Source organism: Corythoichthys intestinalis, chromosome 10 (genome assembly GCF_030265065.1).
Source record: "Corythoichthys intestinalis isolate RoL2023-P3 chromosome 10, ASM3026506v1, whole genome shotgun sequence".
NCBI lineage: Eukaryota > Metazoa > Chordata > Actinopteri > Syngnathiformes > Syngnathidae > Corythoichthys > Corythoichthys intestinalis.
The window spans coordinates 17,678,373-17,694,738 of NC_080404.1; the positions used below are offsets into that span (position 1 = coordinate 17,678,373).

At 38.6% G+C, this 16,366-nt stretch overlaps 1 protein-coding gene across 2 annotated transcripts in view; it reads right to left on the bottom strand.

The window, feature by feature from the left end:
• slx4ip (SLX4 interacting protein) overlaps nt 1–16,366 on the bottom strand; it is a 57,386-nt gene that overhangs the window by 8,228 nt on the left and 32,792 nt on the right. For both annotated transcript variants that reach the window (XM_057848321.1, XM_057848319.1), the window contains exons 5-6: nt 6,952–7,029; nt 6,125–6,213 (exon numbers count right to left, since the gene is read on the bottom strand). In XM_057848321.1, coding sequence (XP_057704304.1) covers nt 6,125–6,213; nt 6,952–7,029 — 167 coding nt within the window. The remainder of the gene's footprint in view (nt 1–6,124; nt 6,214–6,951; nt 7,030–16,366) is intronic.

The window sequence follows — 16,366 nt, forward strand, 5'->3', positions numbered from 1 at the left end:
GTCGCGTTTTCCTCGTTCTGAATAATTTCCCCTCAATGGGCTGAATAGTAAAATCGATGAGCCAAGTCTACCGCTGACGTCATCCACCTGTTGGGGACGCTAAAGCCCTATAATGGTAGGCGTGGCTAACCGGCAGATTAAAAGACTAATTTCTCGTCATCTGTGCTTTGCTAAATTGTTGTATATAGTCGAATCGTCTCAATATATGATTCTAATTCACATAATAATGACATTTTAGACTTTTTTTCTCGTGTCATATGCTCTTTAACTGCAATGTGCTAATGTGTTCACCAACAAATTGTATTGCTCATTATTACAAAAAAAATGCTCATAATTACCGGCATGCTAATATCAATATCGCTTATCTAATGTTGTATTTGTCAGCCAACCAATGACTGGTTGTTTTATGACATCTTGGGATAAACTACGCATTTTTCAATGAAACCAGACATTAATTCTAAATGTCGCTGTATTGTTAGCAACAGTGTTGTTTTCATCAACGATGACTATAACGAAAATATTTTATCAAAGAACACTTTTTTCGTGACGACGAGTCGATAATGAGCTAATATCGTGTTTTTGGAGACAAAAACATAACGAGCCTAATGCCAGTTTTCATCTGACGAGACGAGAACGAGACAAAAATACGCAATGGTTTTCCGGCACATGTTCACAATGTATGTCATTTTATGTGTAGTTAACCTGCATCGTGGGAGTGTCTGGTTGTGTCACTCACGTGATGTGCTGCACTCCCAACCCCATTCACCAGCGCAAAGCCCTCTCTGATCTCCAGGCACACACGGCAAGATTTGTTTTCTTATCTTGGCTAGCGAGAATATGCAATGTTGCTGTATAGCAGGGGTTCCCAAACTATTCCACGTCGGGCCGCTGGGTGCTGGATTTCTTTCCAACAAAACAGGACGACACACGTGTACCAATCTGGTGTTTTACAAGTGTAATCAGTTGATTGTAGTCAGGTGATGCTTGTTTTAGCATAAACCTCCTTGGTTAAACGGTCTGTGCTTGATCGGTAGGAACAAAAACCAGGACCCACAGGACTCCTTGAGGACCGGTTTGGGAACCACTGCTTTATAGCCTTTGAAGTAAATTTCTTTAATTTTACAGACAAAAACATTTTTAGCAAACGTTGACTAAAATTAGACTAAATTAGTCTTGAGTTTTTGGCAACAAAAACTAGACAAACACATTATGAGATGCCTAATATATGACTAAGACTACTAAGTATTATCGTCCAAAAGACTAAGACAGAAATTAAAAGGGCTGTCAAAAAAAAAAAAAAAAAAAAAAACACTGGTTTGAAATATATCTTAAACAGGCAAAAGATAAATGAAAGAACAGCCGTTGTGATGCAAACAAATCACTGATTTTGTCAACCATGTTGGAGGGTAACTGAGTGCGAGGTCCACCACAATACTACTAACATCCAATCCCACTTTAAGTACTGTATGAACCACATCCTGAGGGGAACACCATCGACAGCACTGTATCCTTGAGCTGAAAAAACTGGTTATACATTGAACCTTTCCCTGATGACTGAACCCCGCTAAAAATATTACAATTGCCGCTTTCATTGAAAGCCAAACTGCAGAGACGTTTCAAAGGGAAATAACAGAAAAAGAAGCTCATAGAAAGCAGCAGGCCATTGGTCATGGAATGTAATGAGAGAAATGGAAGTCCTTGATGTGAGTGCCAAGGTGAGAAGCTACACCAGCAATTCTCAGAATACACGAGGGAGTTAAGGATCAAATGAGTACTGGCTAGATGACTGCTGTCCCCAATATGAATGAACAAGAAAGAACTTGAGCGTAGGATACAGGCAAGAGTGCACCATGACATACGCTGCTTGCAGCATGAAAACACAGTACTCAAACCACTTGAAGTTTCATGTCAGCCGTTGAATTTGCCAAATTCCTCTTTACACTGGAGCATGTATTGTAAATTCAAAGTACATTTCATTTTTATAAGTGCTAAGTATCCTGTATAGGTTATGACAGTTCATGGGGTGGACTGACAGTTTTCTATTACTGTGTATAATACATAACAAATGTATTCCTGAATTGGTACCCTTGCATTACAGAACGAAAACCCACAATGGTTAGCGAAAGAATTTGAAACTGACACGAGTAATACAAAGAAATGTTCTTTTTTAAAACTATCGTGTTTCATTTTTTTTTTGTCTGTAAGAATGAAGCTGATGTGACTTGCCAAAATGCCCCCATTTTGTTTAATCTTTCAAAACGACATTCTCCCAGAAGTTTTGTGGCATGTCAACAAGCATGCTGGCAATTTCAGTCTCGTCAGTTTTATTTCAGTCTCCATTGTGAGTTATTCTTTGTTTTACAGAAGGCCACAAACAGTTTTTGCCTGAGCAGTGTGTACAAATAAAAAAACACTGCGAAAAATGGAGGAAGTTCAATTGGTTTCAGTCATATATCATTGGTAGGTACTCTGGAGTCGAACAAGTTAAAGACCCAAAACACAGAGATAAAAACACTCAAGAATGCTCAGAACAAAATATTGGAATGTATTGCTTTGGTGAGCCCTTATCTAAATCCTCATCCATTTCCCTATCTGTGGAAGGAGCTGAAAAAGCAGTCTGTAGAAAGCACGTTTCAAACGTTAAAAATAATACCCAACAACTGGTGCAGATATCTCCTGTTACAGAGATCATTTCATTGCAGCGGCTGTCTCAATAGGCTGTGCAACAGAATATTACACTGCTGGCCAAAAGTATTGGCACCCATGCAATTCTGTCAGATAATGCTCAATTTCTGCCAGAAAATGAATGAAATTACAAATAATTTGGTATCAATGGCGTCATTTATTTTGCTTGCAATGAAAAGACACAAAAGAGAATAGGATTTTTTTTTTTTTTAATCATCATTTTAAACAAAACTCCAAAAATGGGCCAGACAAAAGTATTGGCACCCTTTGAAAATTCATGTAATGCTTCTCTAATTTGTGTAATTAACAGAACCTGTAACTTACCTGTGGCACATAACAGGTGGTGGCAATAACTAAATCACACTTTTGTGATTGGATTAAAGTTGACTCAACCTCTGTCCTGTGTGGTTCTGTGTACCACATTGAGCATGGATAAAATAAAGAAGACCAAAGAACTGTCTGAGAACTTGAGAAGCAAAATTGTGAAGAAGCATGGTAAATCTAAGGCTACAATTCCATCTCCAAAGACCTGAATGGTCCTGTGTCTACCGTGTGCAGTGTCATCAATAAGTGTAAAGCCTATGGCACTGTGGCTAACCTCCCTAGATGTGGATGGAAAAGAAAATTGACGTGAGATTTCAATGAAAGATTGTGCGGATGGAGGATAAAGAACCTCGACTAACATCCAAACAAGTTCAAGGTGTCCTGCAGTCCGAGGGTACAACAGTGTCAACCTGTACTATCTGTCGGCGTCTGAATGAAAAGGGACTCTATTAGGGGTGTGACAAAATATCGAAATGGTGATATATCGTGATACTTTGTATCCCACAGGTTATCGATATGCTCCTGCCAAGAATCGAGATAACGTTTTTAAAAAGTTGTCAATGTCGAAAAAAAAATAAAAAGGAACCAACAAGTTGCTACCAAAATCTTCCACCATAATAGTGTCTCAGTTAACTCTAAGGCTGCATTGATTGTGCAAGACGCCCGATCCATTTAGACTGGGAACGTTCATTCGAAACCAGAGCATTCACAGTCATTCTGTCCGATTTTCAGGGCATTTACAGGTCACTTGCAGTTCATTTTAGGGCATTTACAGGTCATTTCCTGTTGAGTTTGAGTCACTGCCTATTCATTTGGGTGATTCCCAGATCACTTCCTGTTCTGTAACTCAAACAGGAAGTGACCCATAAAATACCCCAAAATCAACAGGAAGTAACTGAACATCAACAGGTAAATGACCTTAAATGGCCCAAAATTACCTCATTGCCTGGCATTGGCTGCCACTGACAGCCATAGACGTTTATTCCGTTTGAAGTGGGAGGGATGGCAGCATCCTTGCCAAACCGCATGGATGCAGTCCTTCAAGCCCATGGAAGTCATACAAAATATTAAATTTCGATCTCACAGCACCACTACTTAATTCGCTTATGTTATGTAACATATTTTTGTATTTGAAGCACATTTTTTGTTCAATTTTCGCACTACTTTCTGTAGGCGACAAAACTTTTGTCTTGCCAAAATTTGACCTTTATGTCTTCATTAAATGATAAATCTTTTTTCAGTGAAACAAATATATCCTTGTACATTCATCATCATTTGGGAGGGTCTTACCTTTCACATGAGCCATTTCTGAAACCAATTGAAAAATTAAAAGTCAGGTTATAGCAATTGTTTCTATAAAATGGATAAGCGACAAGACTTTTGTCAGGGACTGTACTAGCTATATACTCATTCCAATTCACAGCTAAAGCTTGTTTTTCTGTTTATTAGTTGTTTGTAGAATATTCTAGAATGATTTCCTAACCAGTGTATCGATAATCGTTGTATCGCCATATCGTCAGATCATTGTTATAGTGATCTTTGTATAGCAAATTGTATCGTATCGAGAGGTACCAAGAGATTCCCACTCCTCGACTCTATGGTAGGATACCCAGGAAGACCCCACTTCTGACCCAGAGACATTAAAAAAGCCATACTGGAGTATGCCAAAACTTACCTTAGAAAGCCAAAAACATTTTGGAAGAATGTTCTCTGGTCAGATGAGACAAAAGTAGAGCTTTTTGGGAAAAGGCATCAACATAGAGTTTAAAATAACAAGGCCTTCAAAGAAAAGAACACGGTCCCCACAGTCAAACATGGCAGAGGTTCCCCGATGCTTTGGGGTTGCTTTGCTGCCTCTGGCACTGGACAGCTTGACCGCTTGCATGGCATTATAAAGTCTGAAGACGACCAACAAATTTTGCAGCATAATGTAGGGCCTAGTGTGAGAAAACTGGGTCTCCCTCAGAGGTCATGTGTCTTCCAGCAGGACAATGACCCAAAACACACTTCAAAAAGCACTAGAAAATGGTTGGAGAGAAAGCACTGGAGACTTCTAAAGTGGCCAGCAATGAGTCCAGGCTTGAATCCCATAGAACACGTGTGGAGAGATCTGAAAATGGCAGTTTGGAGAAGTCATCCTTCAAATCTCAGAGACCTGGAGCAGTTGGCCAAAGAAGAATGGTCTAAAATTCCAGCAGAGCACTGTAAGAAACTCAATGATGTATACCGGAAGCGGTTGTTCGCAGTTATATCGTCTAAAGGTTGTGCTACCAAGTATTAGACTGAGTGTGCCAATACTTTTGTCCGGCCCATTTTTGGAGTTTTGTGTAAAATAAAAATGATTTTAAAAATTTTTTCAGTCTCTTTTGTGTTTTTTCATTGCAAGCAAAATAAATGAAACTATTAATACCAAAGCATTTGTAATTGCAATCATTTTCTGGGAGAAATAGAATATTATCTGACAGAATTGCAGGGGTGCCAACACCTTTGGCCAGCAATGGATGTCATGGGTTTGGTGTACGGTAATTTTTGCCCAGGCTAATTTCAAGTTATTTCCACAACCGTTACGTTTTTTCTGTGTTTTTATTTTCCTCTTGACTTGGAGACCATATGTTTCAAAACTACTTTGGATCAAACTATAGAACTAAGATGTCTCTGCATCAAAATACTACTTTGGTCCTTTGACCAAGGTGCCAAACATGAAATAAGATATAAAGCAAATAGAAAAACAAATTTTCCCTTTTCATGTATATGATCTGATATTATGAATATAACTTTAGCTTTACTGGTTCTTGATACAAGTTTCTTAGTAGGGTGCAAATTCCTCACATACCCAGAGTTTCTCCTTGGCAGAATTGGATTCAATTAAATTTCAGCCTTACTTCTGTCTGCCTAGTAAGGTTGTATTTTCAAGTTTAAGTTATGTATTTTAAAAAATGGTTGATTGGCAGGAGGGACTTTATACAAACAGTCTGACTCCAAATTATCTGTCAACGTTAACCCATGTTAAGACCGCCATATATAAAGTGAGAGCAATGATTGGCAACATTTTTTTTCTTTGCAGGATGTTCTGCCAGGCGCCTGGAAGAGGAAATATAGTATAAACAACACTCACTGCGGTTGAGCTTGGTTTTGTATAGTTCGCTGTGGCATCCTCTGGACGGCTCACACACACAACGTAGCGCTCAGGAAACACACGCAACTCTGCAGACAAGCAAAGTGGTAACATAATAGTAAATTTTGTGGTCGCTGCTTTAATCATGAATCCATGTCAGACACACAGAATTATGGTGATAGGGACAAGCCGATACTGGTTACTTTCCCTCAGAATGAATAGAAAATGACAGAGAAAGTCCAAAGCTGCAAACTTTATTAAGCATGAAAATACATGCTCTCGAGAGTGGAAAAAATATTGTATAACCACAACAGGATTAAATTCATTTCTGTTTGATTCAAATAATCAGTTTTGATATTGTACATTCATTATGGTTGTTTTATCTATGTACATCATTTTTGAGCCAATTAGAAAACCTGACTAATTTGATTTGGAACAGACTTGCTGAGAAACTCATAATCTCAGTCTGTAGAAGTTCAGCAATGTCTTAACATCCCTTCCCTGAGGGATCAGATATTAACTTTATTGACAGGAAGAGAACAGTGTTGGTCCCATGAAAAGGTGGCTAAGGGTCATGGAAACTAGATGGGCCACATTTCCCCATTTCTCCGACTTCCATTGGCTTCTCGCGGGAACTGCTTAATGTCTGCTAGTTCCCAACGACAACCAGAGCAGGTAAAGACATTACATAGAAATAAATTAGGGGAGAAACATCAACATATAGAGCAAAAAAGGCTTGGTTTTACTGTGGGAAATTTGTCTGAATCTCAGACATTGAAAGGTCAAATTCTGATTCAGTGGAAATCACAAACATAAAGGTCACATACCACCATGGTGCTGCTTGACAATACATCGAAGGTTGATGTGGCGCTTCAGAAAATTGGCAACTAGGTTGAAATATTTCCCTAAAAGAATAAGAAAACATTTGCAATGAACACATAGGGTCCATTTGAACAAAAGCCGATGATTTCATAGAATAGAGGAGTAGGTATGGAAAATCTGCGGTACTTGGGATCCGCATTATCTGCGGTTGAATGGACAGGATTGCTTAACTGACAGACTGAATGACAAAAGCAGTAGGAAACGAGAATAAATGGATGAATGCTTCATGCACTGAAACGGCACTCAGAACAGATTTTGCACAGTGAAATGGAATATATTTTGAAGCTCACGTAAACATTGACTGTTTGAATTATAAGGAAATCAATAAGTAGCCTAACATAAATGGACAAAAATAAGTCCAAAGTGCACATTGGCATGGAAGATGTTTTGCACCACCCCATCAGAGCAAATAAAACAAAATAAAAAAATAGTCTCTTCAACTCTTACCTTTCTTTTAAAGATCTGATCAATTTTCTGTTGCATTGCCACTTTTTTTTTTTTATTCACATTAATTGAACAAGTTTGTTCCTTTTTCTTTTTTTGTTTGCTGTTCCAGAAAACATGTGCATTTGAACCAATCAGAGCTAACCATCAATGCTAATCACATGTCAGTATGTCAGCCAATTGAACGGACAACTGAGTCCGGGGTAGTTTGCTGCGCGTATGTGCATACTGACGAGACTCATGAGACTCAGATACACTGCCGTGGAACAAATAAACAATAAATATCGGTGGGAATGGATTACACTAAATAAGCACTCTATTATGCTTGTTGTTAACACTTGTGTATGTAAATCTGACGTTGGTTGATTGTTTTCTTATTGGTGATGAGATGTGTGTGTGTGTGGCAGCCTGGCTTTTTTTTTTAACATTGGGTTTTGATAGTTGCTGTCATATTTTCGGGATCAAAGCACCGTTCTGCCCCGTTCCGGCCCTGAATCCTTTACCGGAATGGTGTTTTGGACTGTTCCGGCCCACTTTCACCCCTGGTCATAGGTGGTTTGTGATTTGATTGCAATTGCTTTTTTTCTGAATCAAACCGCATTTCCTAAAGACTGGCCGTAAACAATGTTCACATTTCCGATATAAACGCATACGTGTGCATTTGTTGTGGTTTACTATAATACTTTTGACTCACGGCCCCTTCCTATCTTTATTTATCACTTTTTTCCTATTTAATGGCTAACATTCTCTAATAATTACTGAAAGCTTTCGTTGTGATGTAAATTTGCCTCACTATATGCGCTGTAAGCAAAGAAACCTTTCCCAAGGCCTCAGCTCTGCTTTAATGGAATGTTTCTCATGGTATGCAAGATGCACTGGGTTGACACAATGGCATGTTGCCTAATCTGGTAGGAATTTGTTGACTAAAAGCATTGGTCCAGCTAATATGTTATTCAGTCATCTTTGTAAACTGTTCAATGGTTCAGGATATCAGAGTAAACTAGCTCATTTCATTGAAAAGACAAAGCGCTGAAGTGAGTTAACCTTTTTCCTAGTGAAAAAGCAGAACATTTTCTTTCCCCCAACCATAAAATACAATTAAGATGATAAGCCTTTACCATAAGGAAAGCAACTAATCCACTGTCCAAAAATGGCTGTAGCAATATTTAGCATAAAGCTGCTTAACACAATAGCACACCAAAGAATAATAAGAACGTTTCTCTGTCATTTGAGCTCAATTGCAGTACAAAACCTCTAATTATCATCTAACCAAAAAAAAAAAAAAAAAAATGAAAGAAAAATATTGTTATTCTTTAGGTAATTGTGTGCAATTACCCAGATCGCATACCACAGAATTGCCACAGGTTTATGGTTAAGTCTTCAGTGGAGTGATAAATGGCTGCTTTTTGCTTTTTTTCATTCATGAGTTTTGGGCCCGTCTCTAAGTAGTAAACAATGTTACAAAAAAAACAACATTGACATTTTAACCATGTACATTTTATTTTTTATTAATTCTAAATGGCTTTTTTCCTTGCTGAATCTCATTTGAAAGGAAAAATCACAACACTTAATAAATAAATAAATAATTTCGTCAAAATTATTTTATACTCCTATAATGAGTGAGCGCTAAACTTTCAAATGTCCCAACTTCAAGAGTTAACTGATAGTAACTTGTTGCTATACAGCAGGGGTTTCCAAACCGGTCCTCAAGGGCCGCTGTGGATCCTGGTTTTTGTTCCGACCGATCGAGCAAAGACCGTTTAACCAATGAGGTTTTTGCTTACACAAGCTTGACCTGACTACAATCAACTGATTACACTTGTGAGACACCAGATTGGTGTAAAGTTGTCCTGTTTTGTTGGAAAGAAATCCTGCACCCACTGCAGCCCGGTGTTTTGGGACCCCTGCTATACAGTGATGAATTACATTGTTTTCAAAAGAAAATTAATAATAATTACACCATCCATCAAACAGAAAGGAAAATTTGCCGTCAATATGTTTTGTTTTCCCTATGTGACAGCCTTGAACACGTCAGATTATTGCTCACTGGAATGTTTCTGATGCCTTCAAAGTTTTTAGTACAACTCACGCCTAGAGCCAAACTCAATTTGGACAGCTCAGTTGAGAATTATCAGCCTCCAAAAGCAGGAGGACTTCTTGGCTCTATTAAGATGAAATTCCCCTGAAATTTATGAAAACGTGACAGAAAAAAAATTGCATGTACAGTATATGTGTTTTGTGATGTAATGACAAGGAACCAGCACTTAAACTGGATGGATGGAAAACACCATTTTAATGACAAATAGTCTAGAGAAATTTGGATGGGTTGGAGAACTAAACATTTCAGTAAGTTGACTGAGCCATGCTTTATTTTCTGTTTTCAATACATCAATCCTTAAAATGACATTATGGAATACCAATAGCAATGTTATTGTACCCAAAGAAAAGTACGGTAGATTAAAGGTGGAGGCTACAATAATATAACGAAATGACAGCTTTGGATTCATTTTCCTAGGAGTGGCAAAAGGAAATAGCATGATCTCACACATAATATATGATAGATGGCATAGTTGCCCATAATATAAAGGTAAATGGGATTTAACCAAGTGGTAATCTTGGAAGCCTTAGCTATCATTAGTCTTAGTTCATTTCTAAGGCTGAAGTCTGATGATTTTGTAGTAGTTTTCCCTACCCTTGGAGGCAATTGGAATGTTTGGTAAGCAAGTTTCCTTGCAAATTCATGACTTCCTATGTTTGTAGAAGCTTTAATTTAATCCATTAGTTTTATGTTTAGTTCTACAAATATTCTCATCACGTTCCCTGGTGGGTTGAGTTTGCCAATTCCCAGGACAAGCTTGACGGGGATGTCTGGACACAGAGTTGGGAACCATTGAACCACCGTGGCCCGACACATCAGCTGTTTCTAACTTCATAACGTTCTGCACATCAGAGTTGCTCTTGGCCCTCTGCCTGCGTTCTCTCATGCAAAGCTTACATTCATGTTTCTCTCCCACAGATATTATTCTGGTGCCTCCTATTGACAATGTGGGGTCCCATTCTGTGGCAACTGTTCTGAAGAATACACAATTGCAAAGCATAGACTTTTCATTTGTAAATGAATCAAGAGACGATAGTGTTGTTTAATTTTTCTGAAACCCTGTACATAACAACATTATGCCGGGTTAATTAAACTATAAGCAATACATTGTTCCATGTTTTTAGATATGTGGTAGTTCTGTCATGGTGTAACATACCACAGGACAAATACAGAAAGTGCACTGGGGCCAAGGTTTGGAAATTGTACTTGAAGTACATATGCTGTACAACCCAGCAAGCACACATCCCTGCAGCTTTCACCACTTCCTTGAAGAACAATGAAAGGAAAGGAAAGTCAACAAACCCAGAGGCAAATAGACTGATTAGGGCAATATAATAAAACGGACATAAGACAGAGACACTTGCACTCTATCAAAAACTTGCAATGGGATCAAACTTACTTTGCATCATTCATATCCTGATGTATTTGAACACAGTAACCCCACAGCCTATATGTCACCACCCTCCTTTCTGCCAGATCCTGTTGCAGCAACAACCCTTTCTGTGAGTCTTGTGTAGTATAATCTTAACACTGTGTGTGTGTGTGTTTTTTTCTAAGGTTCTTTTTAGTTGTCCGTTTGCCATCTGCTTCAACTTATGTATGCTGCACAATCGGCATGAGTGATCATTTTTTACACACGTCTTATGATCAACATATAAGCACCCTTTAAATAGCACTATTTGGCCTCCTGCGCTAGTGACTGTTGGCAAATTTGGGGGGGTCAATGGCATAAATATTTTGCAATGCTGCAAGATACAATTGCACCACCAATGCAATGTGTCTGTCCAAACATTATTTTAAGATCAACACACCCATGAACAGTGAGATGATAGCAACAGCAATGTGGGTGCTAGGCAGAAAATGGCATGGTGCTTTAACTTTGTTGGCCTTTGATCTGGCCGTGAGTTTCTTTCACCTAATTAATGTACATGTGACGTAGGGCGTTGAGTTAAATCTGGCTGACAAACATTCTATATATCATTTAAATGCAGAAGTGGCTCTTTAGATTAAATATTACTTGCAAATTGGCTCAAATTTAAATATTACTTGCAAAAGAATGATCGTTCGAACCAATTCTTGAATATGATTGGAACTAAACAATTTTTTTCAAATGGGTGATTTTTTTTTTCAAATAGAAAAAACACCCAAATCGATATAAATGGAAGTAAAATGAAATGTTTCCAGAACATATGATTAATGCCATGACATGTTGAGCAAACAAAACCATGTGGATTTTATGGACAGGAGTTGAATCAGCAAGACAGTCAGACATCAGCGCTTAAGAATCCTGCTCTTTTGACACAGCAGCTTTGAAGTGGACCCCCTCCCTCAGCCCTGAAGTGTGGGTGGAGAGTTGGAGCTTACAACGAGTGAGAAATGACAGAGGGAAGGATGAGAGAACATGAGGAAGTTACCCACATGTAAGTGGGGGCTTTCCTGGAAGGACATCACCCTCTGTGTGCAACTGTGCTGTAGCAGAGCACTCTGCCTTATCATCCTGCACAACGACCACCTGAATCAATATTTGCACATGAGCGCTCAATTTAACATTTGGGTGACCCCATAGACGCAGTTACAAAATACGCCCCAGCATGGTAGCTCAGGCCAGCCTATAATGGAGCATATGACCAAAGTAGCATGAAACGATTTCACAAATTCTACATGATGAGTTTGGGTAACAATAGTTCATAGTATTGAGATACTTAAGTTTCATGGGTTTTCATGGACTGGGCACCAGTGTCAAACAGGAGTTGCCTTTAATTGAAGCACGGCCAGGCAATCTAGACTAAAAAAAAAAAAAAAAGAATCACAATCCCTAACCCATCCCAACCCCCATTTTGTCCGATCTCCATTATTTTTAAGATTTTTTTTTCAATTGGTTTAAATATTGTTGTTTATGACCTGACCGTTTATGTACGATGGCGTCTACCATCATATGTTAGCATAAAGTTAGCAGGCGCTCAAAAAATGACACGTTTTGTATTTTAGTCACAATATGTGTCATTTTCTTCGTTCAGTATGTTTAGCTTTAGAGTTAACCTCATCTGGAGTTAGACATGTGCCTGTTACCGGTTTCACGGTTTACAGTGGTGTGAAAACGTCGCGGTTTCAAAACCACTAAAATTTTCCGTCATACCTTAGTACGGTATTCGCTATTTTTCATGTGCTAAAATGCAGCCGAAGTGGCTTGGTGCGGCAGCGCTCACCCTTCCCGTTTGTTGACGTGAGTGTCAGTGACGCTATACTGCTAAACAGCCAGCAAACCCAAAAACAAACCTTCTAAACACAAGGCGTACTTTTCTTCAATTTATTGAGCTCTCAAATCGTGGTGAAATATACAAATGAATACATTTAAAACGTTGTACAATTCGATTTTTCCACGTGTGATTAGGTTCAACAGGATAGCAGTAGCAGCATTAAAAAGTTCGCCAAAAACAAAACACACATTTTCCTTTCAAATTCAATATACAAACTAACTAAAACTTACAAAGACGAATGTTAGCCTAGGCTAAGCTGGGAGAGCAGCTTTGTTGAGGTTTTATGTCTCACAGACGCTGAGTGAGAAACATGCTTGAACCAAGGGGGAAAGAAAAAGGACCGCGTCAAAGATCGCTAATTGTGAAAGGAGGTCTCCCTCCTCACTTTTTTTTTTTTTTTTTAGATGAAACCTTTCCTCAACAATATTTACATTTTAACTAATTTATAAAACTAACTTATACATTTTTAACTAACTTATTAACTTATGAATTCTTTGTTCTTTTTAACACAAAGGCATGGCATCATGTAGACTAGAGTTGACACAGTGGCTGAAAATGGCGAAACTTCACTTGTGCTTCCCCCCCTCAAAAAAAGTCATACAGTATATTTTTAATTTCATTTAGAAGTGTTTTTACTTTTTTACAGCAATTATTTTGTTCTTACTCTAATATTGAGCAACTTGAGCTGTGGCTGTGGGTATAGTCTAGGTTCTATTTATTTTAATTTTATATAAAATATTTGTTATTTTTTGTTAATTTTTTTATTTTCACATTATATTCATGTTCCAATTTGCAAATATGTTTTGGAAAAAATCCTGTTCAATGGGAATTTTTTTTTTTTTTTTTTTTTTTTTTTTTTAAACCCATACATCTCAAAATTTTGGAGCTATAATTGCAATACCGTGAAACCGCGGTATTCTTGCTCACAGTTATCGTACCGTCAAAATCTCATAGCGGCACATGCCTACCTGGAGTGTAACAGATTACATGAAAACCATCACCATCGGACTCTTTGAAGCACTGTTGAAAATCTGCCAAACTATTTTGCATCTTCATATGTTTGATCTTAAAATCATTAAATAGTCTTTGCAAAGAACACATGAACATAAAATGTTGTAATAATTTCAGTATTTGGTTTAAATTAGGCCTGCAGCTATCGATTATTTTAGTAGTCGATTAATCGATAAACCATTAGTTCGAATAATCGAGTAATCGGATAAGGAACATGAAAAATTAACTGAGCTGAGCCTCAAACGGTATAAAAAAGATAAATAAATGAGGATCTATGTACAACAAAAGAACAATTGGCTAACTTACATCGCAAAGGTCCGCTAGTTCAAATGCTATAAAATGCTAAAACTTTTTTACAAGGCTCTTAACAAATGGTTCAGACACATATTCCCACAAAAATAGGCTAAATATACCTATAAAATAAATTACGAATGCATTAAAAAAAAAAAAAATCCTCAAACAAAATTTTGCTTATGTTGGTCTTAACAGGGAGCACATGGATTCAGCCATGCGAATTGAGGCTGAATAGAAGGCAGTGTATCCACCCTAATCAATAAAACTAAATGCAAGCACTTTCAAAATAAACCATTACAACATCACTTTAATTAGACGAATACTCGAATCAGCAAAATTTAATTCAAATATTTTTTTCTAATCAAATACTCGAGTTAATCGATTAATCGTTGCAGCTCTAGTTTAAATATTTTCAATTATGCTGTTTCTTCAGTATTGTCTTGTGGAAATTAGCGCAAATTTGGCACGCTGCCCTGAAGTGACACCTGTCCAAAAACAAAGTCACGGGGCTGCAGGGAGCACATGACAGAGGGATATTTCTCCAGACCTTTAGTAATGGACGGAGAAGGAAAACAAGAAAACACTTAACTTTAGTTCAAGACAGCGTGTGCAATACACCCAGATAGTTTGTGGTGACCGGTCACATGAATGTGATTCGTGCTAAGGATCAAGCCCTAATTATATGGGAAAAGAGTGTAGTGTGACAGCTATGGTAGGGATTGTGGTTATGTGCTAAGAGAGTGCAGCTGACCCTGAGGACGAGGTTAAGAAGAAAAAGTGAGAAAATTTCAAGTAAGAACAAGAGAGGAACTTGGAAATACTGACTAGCGAGAGAAGTGCAAGTCACAAAAAAAAGTGAATTGTGCATCTTAATTTTTAAAGGGGAGTGGTCAACAGAGGAGTCTGACCGTCCAATTGGAAATAGTGCACATACAGGCGAGCTTAAAGAGCCACATCAAAACCACATAGCATTGTGAGGAAGAGGGTTGCCCAGCAGGGGCCAGAGACAGGAGGGTGAGAAGGAAGGAGGGAACGCTAGCTGCAGCGCCTACGCTGACCAAGATCCATTTTGAGCCCAGGCCTTGGAATTCCTTTGTTCCTGTCACAGGTCTCTGTTTCACCCTTGCCTTAATCCCAGGCTGCCATGCGCCTAGTAACATACAGCAGGGCAGGTAGAACTGCCACTGGCATGCCTCTCTATTTACGGATCAGTCCCTCACATTACAGCCACTCACATAAATAGTAAGTAGTTGTGATGGCAAAGGGAGAAGTGCTGAGTCTCAATTCTTTAGAAAACAGTACTCGACAAAGAAAGAACATGGATTACTGAATATTGCAGTATATCTTTTTAAAATTTGACAAATGATAACGACACATCCGCTGCCTTCAGTGTGGGCGAAATGGTCATTTGTAACACATTTTTCAGGAGTAAAGAAATCCTACAACACTTGTGCTTTTCCTACAGTGACCATGGTCAGGCTGCCTTAAGCCCCCTTCATAGGGCTGCCAAGAGGAGTCAGTGGTACACTGAGCAGCACTCGCAAAGCCCTCTCCCACGGCTATTAGTGACCATTCATCTGGGGAGCCTGGGAAAATGCCTTTCTAGCCTGTAGTGACCATGGGGAAAGAGACTGGCAGGTGTCCTAAGCCCTGGCACCTGTGCAGGAAGAGGAAGAAGTGCCCAGCTCTGCCATGGGATGAAATGAACTCTTCTGTAAGTACCACCAAGAGTCTCGTCGCACCACTCTTAACGCTGCTAGGACTGTTCTCAAAGGCAGGTTTACATGTACATAGAGAGCTTGTATTGAAATAGACTAAATCAACCTGGCAAGGTAGATATCAATGAAATCTTTGTTTGGCAGGCCTTCAAAAATGATAGCTGACATAACTAATGTTAAGATGTTTGAATGGACTTGGTAGTCTGGCATCCACACAAGGCTGGCCGTGAAACTCTCACCGTCACAGTTAATAATCACTAACGCCCTTCCTTACATATCATATCAGATAACAGAACAGTAATGCTAGAGATACAGAGATACACAAATTTTTAATGTGCAATTTCTCAATGAAATATTTTGTTCCCTATGGTGAACCAAGGAGATCGTCAGCCTCTCCCAGGATCTCATTTTCCTAACCTTATAAGAGTCTTGCATGTCCATTCTGCTTGCAGAGCCAAGCCTTTTGGTGGGAAAAGCTCCCCCTGTTCAGCTCTCTAAAAACATAAATAAATCACATCACTATGAGCTAATCATGGGG